At 54.0% G+C, this 12,714-nt stretch overlaps 2 protein-coding genes across 2 annotated transcripts; one reads left to right on the top strand and one right to left on the bottom strand.

Moving 5' to 3' along the window:
• The first annotated feature begins 87 nt into the window (after positions 1–87).
• CCER2 (coiled-coil glutamate rich protein 2) lies at positions 88–4,093 on the top strand. Its single transcript, XM_036094938.2, has 5 exons — positions 88–1,691; positions 1,960–2,000; positions 2,156–2,243; positions 2,570–3,114; positions 3,758–4,093. Exons 1-5 carry the CDS (start codon positions 1,616–1,618, stop codon positions 3,842–3,844), a joined length of 837 nt encoding a protein of 278 aa, XP_035950831.2. The 5' UTR covers positions 88–1,615; the 3' UTR covers positions 3,845–4,093.
• Positions 4,094–4,179: 86 nt separating this feature from the next.
• NFKBIB (NFKB inhibitor beta) lies at positions 4,180–12,647 on the bottom strand. The gene is made up of 6 exons (XM_036094934.2): positions 12,381–12,647; positions 6,832–6,937; positions 6,419–6,752; positions 5,405–5,493; positions 5,055–5,315; positions 4,180–4,329 (listed from the first exon to the last, which is right to left on the bottom strand). The coding sequence occupies exons 1-6, from the start codon at positions 12,557–12,559 to the stop codon at positions 4,234–4,236; spliced, it is 1,065 nt and encodes a 354-aa protein (XP_035950827.1). The 5' UTR covers positions 12,560–12,647; the 3' UTR covers positions 4,180–4,233.
• Positions 12,648–12,714: the final 67 nt, after the last annotated feature.

Genomic DNA, 12,714 nt, shown 5'->3' with positions numbered 1-12,714 from the left:
TGTGAGCAAGGCGGAGGACCCTGGCCGACTCGCTGGGCATGCTGGCCAGAGGTGCTAAACCATCCCAGGGGCTGTGGCTGGAGGGACCGTGGCCACAACCCCCAGAGCACATGGAGGGCAGCTTGGGGGCCACCGCCGGAACTGAGAGCATGCCAAGTCCTCTCCCCTTGCTCTAGAACAGGGGGCACCTTGCACTGACCCCGGTTTCAACCTCACCCCTCCACCCCCCGCGGCTGGGAGGGGTCCAGGAGACAGCATAGCCTTAGCGAAGCCAGAACTCGCTCTGCCCCTCGCCGTGCCCGTCCAGTGACCCTCAACTCCTCTCACACCTGCGTCAGTCCTTCCTTCAGCAGACCCTGGCCACTCCTCCTTCAGAGTATCTCCAGAAGCCACCCTTACTCTCTCCTCCCTGGTCCTGTTCACTGTGACTGACGAGCCTCTTCACTGCCTCCTGGCTCCCTGGGCCCCCACACGAAGCCAGAGCGACCCTATGGACCCCCGGGTCAGGTCACGTCCCTCCCCTGCTCAGAGCCCTCACGGGAAAGGACAGAGTGGTCCCCAGGATCCACAGAGCCCTACATGATCTGCCCCCTGCCTTCCTCCTCAACCCGCCTCTTGTCTGTCTTCCTCTGGGGCTGGCCGTTCGAACTCTGCAGACTCATTCTTGACTCAGACCTTTGCCCTTGCTGGTCCCTTTCCTGGCTACACTTTCCCTCCATCTTGCGTGATTGCCTCCATTTTATCACGCTGGCCTTGGCGCAAATACCCTCTTCCGAGAGGACTTCCCTGACCCGCCAGAGTAAAAGCCCCCAGCGCTCATGTGATGCAGGAGTCTGGGGTCATTTCCTCTTTTTCCTGACGCATAGTTGAGTATTGCATCGGCCCCTTCTCAAATGTCTGCTCCAAGAGCACAGGGAAGTGTGTCCGCTGCTGAAGCCCTGGGCTTTGTAAGAGGGCTGGGCATAGAGTAGGTGCTCAATAAAAATTCCCAGCCGGAAGGGCCTGGGACCTGCGTAGTGCCCAGTGCCCAGTGCTGTCTAAATGACCTTCTGCACTCAGCTACCGCCACGCCTCACTTGTGGAGTCGCGGCCGCCGGCCCCATTTCACAAAGGATGGAACCAACCCTAGAGAGGCCCGGCAGTTTTCCCCGGGCCGCACAGCTGTTGGTGGTGGAACTGGGATGCAGGCAGGGCCCCGCCCCAACCTCTGGGACAAGAGGTTTAGGAGACCCAAATTTTGAGATGAGGAAATGGCCAAAAAGAGGAGTTGCCTGAGGTCTATCTGCAAGTGGCTGCCGCTGGATTCGAACCCCGGTCGGCTTCCCAGCGCAGCCGTAAAGCTCATCAGACTGTGTTTGTCTGGGGGACGCACCCTCCCTCCACGCAGGCGCTCAGGGGCCATTAGCTGGAGGGGAGCGGGTGCAGGACGTGGGTCCCCATGAATAATTGAGAGTCTTGGGCAGGTGGCCGCCCCGCAGCTGTCACCCTGCCGCGGGCGGGGAAGGGGCGGTGGTGACGTCACGTCCTCCCCTGCGGGGCCACGGGCGCGGGTTATAAGCAGCTGCCGCGCCGCCAGACAGCGCCGCACCAAGCACCCTGGTCGGGACGCCCCACCATGCAGCACCGCGGGCCCCCCTCAGTGCTGCTGTGGCCACCGCTGGCCCTGCTGCTGGCGCTGCTGCTGGGGGCGGGTGAGTGCCAGAAACGAGAGGGGGCTTCTGCGGCCAGCTCGGGGACCAGGGACTCGAGGGACCAGGGACTCGAGGGACCAGGGGCGGGAATGGTGCACCCAGAGACTTCGCGAGCTAAGCTTCCGGGTGGGGACGGTACACCTGGCAGGTAGGCTGGGGGAGGGGACAGGTGAGTAACGGGAAGCATCTTGGAGCTGGGATCAGCACCGAGGACAGCACCCGGGGGGGGGGGTTGTCCGAGCCCAGCATCCATCTCCTTCCTCCACAGCCACCGCTGCTCCCTTGGCACCAAGACCCTCCAAGGAAGAGGTGAGGAGTGCGGACCCCTTGCCCTGCCCCATCTCCCCCGCACCCTGGCCCTCTCTGACCAGCCTGCATGATCATCTCCTCTCCACACCCCCAACTGCTCTCATTGCCCCCCCTCTGCCCTGCCCTCAACCTCCCCTCTGACCCTTCACCCCCAGCTGACCCGCTGTCTGGCCGAGGTGGTCACGGAAGTGCTGACACTGGGCCAGGCCCAGAGAAGCCCCTGCACAGCTCTCCTCCACAAAGGTAAGCAGGGCCCAGGCCCCAGTTCCTCTTGGGTGCCCCCACCCCACCCAAGGTTTCGGTCAGGGTTTACTGGAGGAAGGGGTGTCTTCTCCCAGAGCCCCCTTGCCTGGGTTGGCACAGCACAGCGCAGTGTCCAGCCTGGCCTCCAGCTCCACCCTTGGGGTTCCCTGCAGAGGTACGGGATGGGGGCAGAGAATGTCCCTCAGACCTGAGCCTCCTCTCCCAGTTTTGGGCAGCCCTGTGGGACCTCGGGCAGACCCCAGAACTCCCCCAGGTCTCAGTTTCCCGATTTGCCGCACAGAGAGCATCCTCTCTCTTTCCGCCAGAGATGTGTGAGACAGAGCCCTATGGCTGTGCGTCCACCAAAGAAAAAGGCCTACTGGTTGGGGAGTTCAAGAAGCAAGAGGCTGGGAAGACGAGGCCCAGCCAGGAAGTGAGGGAAGAGGAAGAGGAAGCAGCGGAGACGGCCCACAAGTCTGAGGTGCGGCAGCAGACCATCCAGGAGCAGCTCCACAGCCAGCTCCGCCAGGAGGAGGACAACGAGGAGGAGGAGGAGGAGGAGAAGGAGGAGAAGGAGGAGGAGGAGGAGGAGAAAAGGAAGAGCAGGCCCATGGAACCCTTTGAAAGCCTGTGGAAGCGGCGGCTAGACGGTGGAGGGGGGCCCCAGAAGCGAGGGGCAGAGCAGGCCAGTGAGGAGGAGACAGCCCAGTTTGAGGCGGAGGAGAAGGGCATGCAGGTGCTCAGCGGGGGCCGCAGCCTGTGGCAGGGGGGCGGAGAAGAGGGGCACGAGCACTCACCGCACCACCGCCACCACCAGCAGCCAGAAGCTGAGCCCAAGCGGGAGGAGAAGGAAGAGGCTTCAGAGAGGAAGGTGAGCGGAGGAGGCGATGGGCAAGTGGGGTGGACCAAATGGCCAGTGGGTTACGACTAAACACACACCAGTGTTGGGCCATAAATAGCCAATATCCACACAAATGGATCATAGTGACCAGGACTGACACCAGGATGAGGCAGCAGCCTCTGCTGGACCGAGATGATCAAGATGGCTGAGATTACAGTAACCAAGACGGCCACGAGTGTGGCAGAGAAGTGGCTGAGTTACCACCACTGTGCTCTGTAAGGAGCAGTCTGGCCACATGGGAAGGGGCTGCTGTGCTTGGTTCACCGGACTAGAGATGGACACCGCTGCTGAGTCATGGGAAGTGGGATGTCCCCACGGTTGGTGGCAGTGGCCAAAATGGCCAGCACCTCACAAAGGGGTCATGGCATCCAAGTTGGGCACCTTTACTAGTCCTCTCTGCTGCTGTTCGCTAGGCAGTCAACACGGACCGCACTGCCAGTCGCGTTGGCCAACGTCACTCTTCTACCGTGGCCCCCATCGCGGTCCATGGGGACCAGGATGACCACTGTTGGCTGCCGTTGTGCAAAGTGACACAGCCCACATTCACGGGTGACCACTGAGGTGGCCCGCCCTTGAAGGTGGGTGCTGACCAGCCCATTTCTGATCCCACCAGGAGCACGACCTGGAGCGGCTGGAGCACGTGAGAGAGGAGCTAAAGAAGGCAACGGATTTGCTGGGGGAGATCAGGAGGGAGGGGTGACCCCCGACCTCATGTCCTCCTTCCCGACACACCCTATGGCTGAGGACGGTGGACCCCCAAAGCTCACCTAACAGCCCACTCCATTCCCCAACCTGCAGGAACGGGGAGAAGGGTGGGCCATGGGACCGGGCCCAAGGGGCTGAGTCTGAGCTGGGTAGAGGGGCTGGGCTCACACTGACTCAGGACACACCCGGCCTCCCACGTCACCCACTCCAACCCTTCGGTGTGAATAAAGCACAAAGAAAACCACTGAGGCTTGTGTGGCACTTGATTTTGGAGGGACAGGGACCCAGGAATAAAACTGGAGGACCGCAAAGGCGACCGTCATTCTAGTCTCTGGTTGTCAGAACTGGGATTTTATTAAACTGGAAACTCTATTAACAATTAGGTCAGACGGGGTCATCAGGGAGAGGTTTTGAGGCTGGGGTGGGAGGTAGCCGGTTTTGGCCCCGGCCACTGTGGACCACGATGTCGTCGTATTCATCCTGGGGGCAGAGGGGGGCAGGCACAGGGGCTCAGCCGGCTGTCCCCTTGCCGGCTATCCAGCTTCCTCCACCCACCCCGGCAACTGGGGCCTTCCTGGAAGCCCAAGTCCCCCCACTCAAATCCCCTGCTCCTAGTTTGCCGACCACCACGTTCAAGGTCACCCATGGTCTTCCGCCGCCCGCCACTGCTCGGGCTCCAGCCCTGCTGCTTCGCCTCGGCCGCTGGGTCTCCCTCCTCTGCACCCCCCCGCCTCTACCCAGACTCCTCCCCCCCCCAACCTCGTCCCCTGCCCAAGGGAGTGTCTCTGCCGCCTGGGTTCCCCAACACAACCTCCTCACTGCTGGCTAAGGTCTTTCCCAGCTGCTGCCAGGGTTGGAATCCCTGCTGCCCGAGGTCGGCTTCCCACCGCCTGAGTTCTCCAACTCTTGCTCGGCGTGGTCACTGCCTGCGCCGTCAGCCACCGCCGCCAACCGCTGCCATTACCGGTCACTCCGCCTGAGTTCTCCCTCTGCTCGAGCCCCGCTCCCCGCGTTCTCCCCACCAGCCCTGTCCGGGTCTCCCCGGACAGCTGCCTGACAGCCCTGGCACCGCTGCCTGAGTTCTCTGATCGCAGCGGCCCGAGGTCGGTCTCACTACGCTGCCTAACTTCTCTTCTCCCCCCTTCCCACCTGCCTGTTCACCCTGACCCCCCAGCTAGGCCGCCCGGTCTTTCCTCCTGACTCACGCCCTCGTCCCCGCTGTCACTGTCGCTACTGCTGCTGCAGGGGCCTGGCCTGTCGTCCTCGTCCTCAGGCTCAGGGGCTCCATGTGCACGGAGAAGGCGGGCGAGGATGGGGTTGGGCCGGAGCGTGGCGCTGCCCAGTGGGGTGCGGCCCCCGTACATGCGGGTGGTGGGGTCGGCACCTGCCCTCAGGAGGAGCTCCAGCACGTCGGCGGCTTGGGCCTCCACTGCCAAGTGCAGGGGGCTCCGGCCACATGTGGGCTCCTGCAAGGAGCAGCACAGAGGTCAAGGAGGCCCTGCCCCACTCTGGGGGGCAACCCTCCCTGCCACGCCTTCTCCCGAGGGCAGCTCACCGGTTTGTTGAGGTCTGCTCCAGCCTCCCGGAGCAGCCGGACCATCTCTGCATCTCTGTGGATGACGGCCACGTGAAGCGGGGTATGGCCTGCGGATAGAGTGACTGGTGTCAGACGATGGGGGTGAGGGGCCCGGGCCCCAAATGCCAATAGGGGAGGGCTTCGTCAGGGGACTGAGCTCGGGGTCCAGCTCCTGAATTCCTGGGTAAGGCAAAGAGGCAACTGCACCCCCAATGCCTAAGTCTTGGTGGGTCTGGAACCTGCTGGCAGTGCCAATGCCCGGCTCGCGGACTGTCTGGGGCTTATGGGTGAAGAGCCTGGGGGCTTTGGACAGGAAGCCCGGATCCTGGGACCGGGAGACTGAGTCTCCGGTCTTTATTCCACAAAGGACCTGGACCCCAGATTCCTGGATCCTGAGTAGTTGAAGGGCCCGTGACCTTGGGGGGTGGGCTGGGTCCTGAACACTGGGTCCTGGGTGATCTCAGTCCCTTTGTGGAAGGGGCTTGGTCCAGGTAGTTGGGCTTAGAGGTGGGGGACCTGAGACTCAGATGCCAGGGCCCTGGGTAGATGGGCTCTTTTTTTCCATGCGGCCTGGCTGAGGGCTGCCCCTGAACCCAGTGTCAATCTCTGGGAATCTTGGCCTTGAGTTCCCTTGTCCTGGGTAGACTAGGACCTGTGGTTTTGGTAGGAGGAGGTGAGGTCTGGGGTGAGCTGTGCCTTCCACCTGGGGAACCCGGGCCCAACAATGGGATCTTAGTAGTTCTAGGCCTGTGGGTGACAGGTCTGGGTGCCAAGTGGTCTCGGGCCTCCACGTGGTCCGGGTCCTGAATCCCACATGACCGATTCTCAGTAATCTGGGGCCTCAGTGGGAGCCCTTCCCCATGCCTGGGGTCCCTGAAGCCTCAGTGTTATTTCCCAAGGGGCTGGGTCTTGAGTCAGGAGAACCGAGCCCACAGCCCAGTGCTTTCACTCTGCCCAGGAGCCCGGGCCTGCCCAGTGACTGGGAACCCTCACCCTCGTAGTTCTCAGCCTCCAGTTGCAGCTTCCAATCCTCCTCACTCTCTTCATCTTCCTTCTCCGAGTCGGGTTCAGGGTACAAGGCAACAGGCAGGTGGTCGGCTTCAGAGGTGCGGTCAGGGCCCTGAGCGAGGTAGGTGTTGGGGGCTCCCCTGGCGCACCGGGGACGGGGCTGGAGTAGCGCACGAGCGCAGGCATGTGCCCTCATGCGGCAGGCCAGGTGCAGTGCCGTGTGGCCCCCACGCTCTGCCACGTGCAAGCCGGCACCCGCCGCATACAGCTTCTCCACTGCGGAGGCCTCCCCCAGGATGGCTGCCAGGTGAAGGGCTGTCTGCAGGAGCAGAGGGCAGGGGTTAGGGGTTGCACTGAGAACCCGGCCCCAAGCCCCGTACCGGCCCTGGGTGGCTCACCTGGCCCAGGTCATTCTGCAGGTCCAGGTACTCAGTGCCAGCCGCGAAGCCTAGGAGGAAATCCAGGAAGGGCTCGTGCTGATGAATCACTGCCAAGTGCAGTGCCCTGAAGACAAAGACAGGGAGCAGAGGACAGAGGTTAAGGACCCCTGGGGCGCCTGGCTGGCACAGTCCATTAAGCGTCCGACTCTTGGTTTCAGCTCAGGTCGTGATCTCAGGATAGTGAGATCGAGCCCCGTGTCAGGCTCTGTGCTCAGCGCAGCGTCTGCTTGAGATTCTCTCTCCCTCTCCTTCTGCACCCCCCCACCACTCGTGCTCTCTCTCTCTGTGTCTCAAATAAATAAATAAATCTTAAAAAAAAAAAAAAAAAAAGTCAAGTATTCCTGTATTCCTTCATTCAACAAACATAGCAAACAAACACCTACTGTGTGCTAGGCCCCATGACCACAGGAATCTAGGAGGGTCAGGTCAGAGTTAATTCAGCAAATTTGGTGAGTTGGTGTTTATTAAGTAGGACTTCTACTTCCTCCCAAGATGATATAACAGGGACCAGATTCTCCTCCCCTCTGAATCAACCAAAATAAAGCAGACAAACTATAGTATAGGAAACAACAGTTTTCCAGATATTGGTCCTCATGCAATGAACGACAGCAATCCCTGAGAGACAGGGCGCATAGTGAGGTGAGACCTTTGATTGATTGCCACGTTTCCTAGTCTTGAGAGAAGACACGGCACAGAGAGGGCGAACCCAGGCAGGGCCCTGGCACATTGCATATGAGGTGAGATGGAGCTGAGTCTGGGGACAGCAAGGCAGGGGGTGTCCCGGGACAGAGAAACCAAGAGACCTAAACAGGGAAAGACCCTAGAGATCTGCAGAGGGGCCTCTCGAGTATTTAGAAGACTGATCAGTACAGGGATGTGAAGAAACTACCCACCCCAGTCTGGGGAAGAAACCATCCAAACAGATTGAGGAAATAGGCCCATTGCTCACAGGGGTCCAGGAATAGTGCCTGTTGCCACCAGTCAGACTAGGAAAAACCCCTAATTCACAGGACATTGGGTAGAAGACTCTGGAAGGTCTTACCTCAATAGTGGGCAATAATAAGCCCTAGATAGAGCACTGGTCAGGACCCACCTAACAAATCATAAAAGCAAAACCCCAAAGGACCAAACTACTTACAAGCAGTTTAACTGCATCCCAAAACAACACTCAAGAATATTTATAGGAATACACAACTGGCCAGCCTAACAAAGTAAAATTCACAATGTTTGGCATTTAATCAAAGATTATCAGGTAGGCAAACAAGCAGGAAAACAAGATCCGTAATGAGAATACTCAATCAGTTGAAATTGACCCAGAAATGACCCAGATGTTGGAATCAGCAAACACAAACATTAAAAGAGTTCATTATAAGTGAATCTGATACATTCCAAAAGTTAAGTAGAGACATGGATATTAAAGAAAAAGACTCAAACTCCTAGAGATAAAAACTACAGCATCTGAAATGAAAAATACACTGGATGGAATTAGCAACAGATTAAACAATGCAGAAGAAAAGATTAGCAAACTTGAAGACTGTGCGATAGGAACTATTTAGAATGAAACAATGAGAATATTTTTCTTTATTTTTAAGTAATCTCTACACCCAATGTGGGGCTTGAACTCACGACCCAGAGATCAAGAGTTGCATGGTCCACTGACTAAGCCAGCCAGGCATTTTAAAAGAGAGTATTTTAAAATGAAAAGAACAGGGGCGCCTGGGTGGCTCAGTCCTTAAGCGTCTGCCTTCAGCTCAGGTCATGATCCCAGGGTCCTGGGATCGAGCCCTGCATCGGGCTCCCTGCTCAGTGGGAAGCCTGCTTCTCCCTCTCCCACTCCCCCTGCTTGTATTCCCTCTCTCGCTCTCTGTCAAATAAATACATAAAAAAATCTTTAAAAAAAAAAAATGAAATGAAAAGAACATCAGAGAGCTATGGGACAACTTCAAGCAGCCTGATAATATTTGAAACTTAAGTCTCTAAACAAGGGATAGAAAAAATATTTGAAGAAATAATGTCTGGAAAATTTTCCAAATCAGATGAAAACTATAAACTCACAGATCCAAGAAGTTCAGTGACTTCCAAGAACAAGAAATGTTAAGAAAACCATGCCAAGGCCCAACATAAAAATCCTGTTCAAAACCAATGATAAAGACAAAAATCTCAGGGGCGCCTGGGTGGCTCAGTCAGTTAAGTGTCTGACTCTTGGTTTCAGCTCAGGTCATGATCTCAGGATCATGAGATTGAGCCCCGAGTCAGGCTTCTCGCTCAGCATGGAGTCTGCTTGAGATTCTCTGCCCCTCCCCTGCACTTGCTCACTTGCTCTCTCTCTAAAATAAATAAAATCTTTTAAAAAATGGGGCGTCTGGGTGGCTCAGTCGTTAAGCATCTGCCTTCGGCTCAGGTCATGATCCCAGGGTCCTGGGATCGAGCCCCACATTGGGCTCCCTGCTCAGTGGGAAGCCTGCTTCTCCCTCTCCCATTCTCCCTGCTTGTGTTCCCTCTCTCGCTGTGTCTCTCTCTGTCAAATAAATAAATAAAATCTTTAAAAAAATAAAAATAACTAAAAATGTAAAAACCATTCATAGCTTACCGCCATACAAAAGCAGATGGCTGGCTAGATTTTGCCTGGAGACCACAGTTTGCCAACCATTTAAACAACAGAACAAAGAGTTAAAGCTAATAAAGCCAGGGATTCCTGGCTGGCTCAGTCGGTAGAGCGTGTGACTCTTGATCTCAGGGTTGTGAGTTCAAGCCCCATGTTGGGTGTAGAGATTACATAAAAACAATATCTTAAGGGGCGCCTGGGTGGCTCAGTCGGTTAAGTGTCTGACTCTTGATTTCAGCTCAGGTCATGATCTCAGGGTTGTGAGATCACACCCTGCATCGGACTCCACCCTCAGTGGGGAGTCTGCTTGAGATTCTCTCTCCCTCTCCCCCCTGCTAAAATAAATAAAATAAAAATAAATAAAACCTTAAATAAATAAAGCTAATGAGCCAACAAAAGAATACAACGGGACAAAATTTACAGGTTCCAAAAGAAGGTAGAAAAGAAGAAAAGGTAAACAAAGAAGAGGTATTAAGTAGAAAATGAGCAATAAGATGATAAACTTAAGCATGACTCTATCAAGAATTAAATGTAAATGGTCTAAACATTTCAATTAAAAGGCAGAAATTGTCAGACTGAATAAAAAAGCAAAAATCAACTATATATGCTCCCTACAAGTAACACCCTTTAAATATAAGTATTAAAAGATAGGTTAAAAATAAAAGGGTGGGGAAAGATATACCATGCTAACACCAGTTAGTCAAAAGAAAGCAGCAGTGAGTATTTTAATATCAGACTAGACTTTAGAGCAAGGAATATTACCAGGTATAGAGAGGGTAACTTCATAATGATTAAGAGGTCAATTAAGCAAGAGAACATAATAATTCTAAACATTTGTGCCCCTAATAACAGAGCATAGGAGAAATAGACAAATCCACAATGACTGTTGGAGATTTCAATGCCCCCCCAAATAACTGATAGAAAAAGGAGACAGAAATCATCAGCAAGGATATATGGTAAAGCTATAAGCCAATAGGACCTCTACTGACATTTAGAGAACACTACACCTAACAGCAGAATACCCACTCTTTTCAAGTGCACACATAATGTTCGGCACCATAAAATAATTCTCAATAAATTTAAGAGGATTCAAGTCATACAAAGTATGTTCTTGGTCTACGATGGAATTAAATTAAAAATCAATACAAGAAAGACATTTGGAAGACTTTCCAACTATCTGGAAACTAAATAACATATTTCTTTTTTTTTTTTTTTATTTCTTTAGGGGCATCTGGGTGGCATTTGGTTGGGCAACCGACTCGTGGTTTCAGCTCAGGTCGTGATCTCAGGGTCATGGGAACAAGCCCTGCATGAGGCTCCACACAGAGCCTGCTTGGGTTTCTCTCTCCCTCTCCTCTGCCCCTACCCCCACCAAAATAAATAAATAAATCTTAAAATATATATATATTTATTCCTTTATTTTAGAGAGAGAGAGAGCACAAGCAGGAGGGGCAGAGGGAGAGGGAGAGAGAATCCCAAGCAGACTCCACACTGAGCATAGAGCCTAACGGGGGGCTCATCCCAGGACCCCGAGATCACAACCTGAGCAGAAACCAAGAGTCAGACGCTCAACTGACTACGCTGCCCAGTCACCCCTAAATAACATATTTCTAAATAATCCACTGGCCAAAGAAGAAATCAAAAGAGAAACTACAAAGTATCTTGAATTAAATGAACATGAAAACATAGCATATCAGAATTTGTGAGAGGCTGCTAAAGCACTACTATGGGAAATTTACAGCATGAAACATCTATACTAGAAAAGAAAGGTCTCAAAATGATCTCAGCTGCCACTTTAAGAAACTAAAAAAAAAAGAACAAATTAAACCCAAAGTAAGCAGAAGAGGGCAATAATGAAAATCAGAACAGAGATCAATGAAATAAAAAGCAAAAAACCAATAAAGAAAATTAATGAAACCTAAGCGGGGGTCTTTGAAAAGATCAGTATTTCCCGAGTGCGTCTTATAGGTCAAGCACTGTTTAGTCACTGTGGATAGAACAGCAAACGCAATGCACAAAAAACCCCAGTGCAATCCCTCATGGGCCCTTACATCTCTTGTTCCTTCTACCCGGAGAGCCCTGCCCCAGATAATCTACTGGTCCCGTTTTGCTGCTTTATTTTTTCCCCAAAGAACTTACTCCCTTCAGACACACCATTTTTCTGCCTTTCTTGTATATTGTTTTTCATTTTTCTTTTTCTTCCTTTCCTTCTCTGCCCTTCTTTCGTTCCTTGTTTCTCCTTTTTTCCCTCCCTCCCTTCCTTCCTGTCAGTCTGTCCTTCTGCCTATATACCTACCCTAGAATGTAAACTCCACAAAGGTGTAAGTTTTTGTTTGTTTTCTTCACTGCTTTATCACAGCACCTAAAAAGGGCCTGGAAGGTGGTAGTGTTCAATAAATATTAAACCCCTATTAATCCCTGCTCGTGGAGCTTACATTTTCTCTTTGAATGTAAGATCTGAAGATCAGTGCTCAGAAGGTAGAATCTTAGAGTCAAGGCCAAGTATTGATTTTGGAAATACAAGTTCAAGGCGCATGAATCAGGAGCTAAGGATCAAAGATCGTATTTGGAGGTAGGAGGTCAGGAGGGGCCTGTCTGAACCACAGCTCTAACAAAAGTCTCAGGACTAGGGTCAGTAAGAGTTTTGGGATCAATGGATAGGGATGTGGAGCTCTATGAACCACGGTTTAAGAAAGGAAGGTCAGAGAAATTAAGGGGTTACGGTCAGAGTTGGATAGGAAATTGGTTTTACTAAAGGTTAGGACTTGGGGGTTACAGATCAGAAAGTCGAGCATCAGAAGTTAGATTTAGGAGTGAAAGGTTAGGAAGCCGGGGTCAGAGACTAATAGGGAATCAGACGTCGGATCCTAGGGCCGGGTCTGGCAGCCTAAAGTTCACTCACGTGTCCCCATCCTCAGTGACGTAGCCGAAGACGAGGGGCGCCCACGACAGCCCCGGGCCCAGCTCGGCGCCCAACCCCGGTCCTCCGGGGGCTGCTGCGTCCGGACCCAGAGAGCCCAGACCGCTGTCGCACCATTCGTCGGCCTCCGCAGCTTTCCCCAAGCACGCGACCCCGGCCATGGCCCCCGAAGCCTCAGGGGCCCCAGCGGCCGCCCGCCTATAGCTAGGCTCTGCCTGAAGCCCTGGCGCTTCCGCCCTGCGGGGAATTCCCCAACACTCCCCCTTGACTCATCCAGTCAGGGTGAGCCAAAGAGTACACGCCCCGCCCACTTACC

The sequence above is a fragment of the Halichoerus grypus genome, chromosome 15 (assembly GCF_964656455.1).
Source record: "Halichoerus grypus chromosome 15, mHalGry1.hap1.1, whole genome shotgun sequence".
NCBI lineage: Eukaryota > Metazoa > Chordata > Mammalia > Carnivora > Phocidae > Halichoerus > Halichoerus grypus.
The sequence above is the reverse complement of the archived record's forward strand: the minus strand, read 5'-3'. Positions and strand labels throughout refer to the sequence as shown.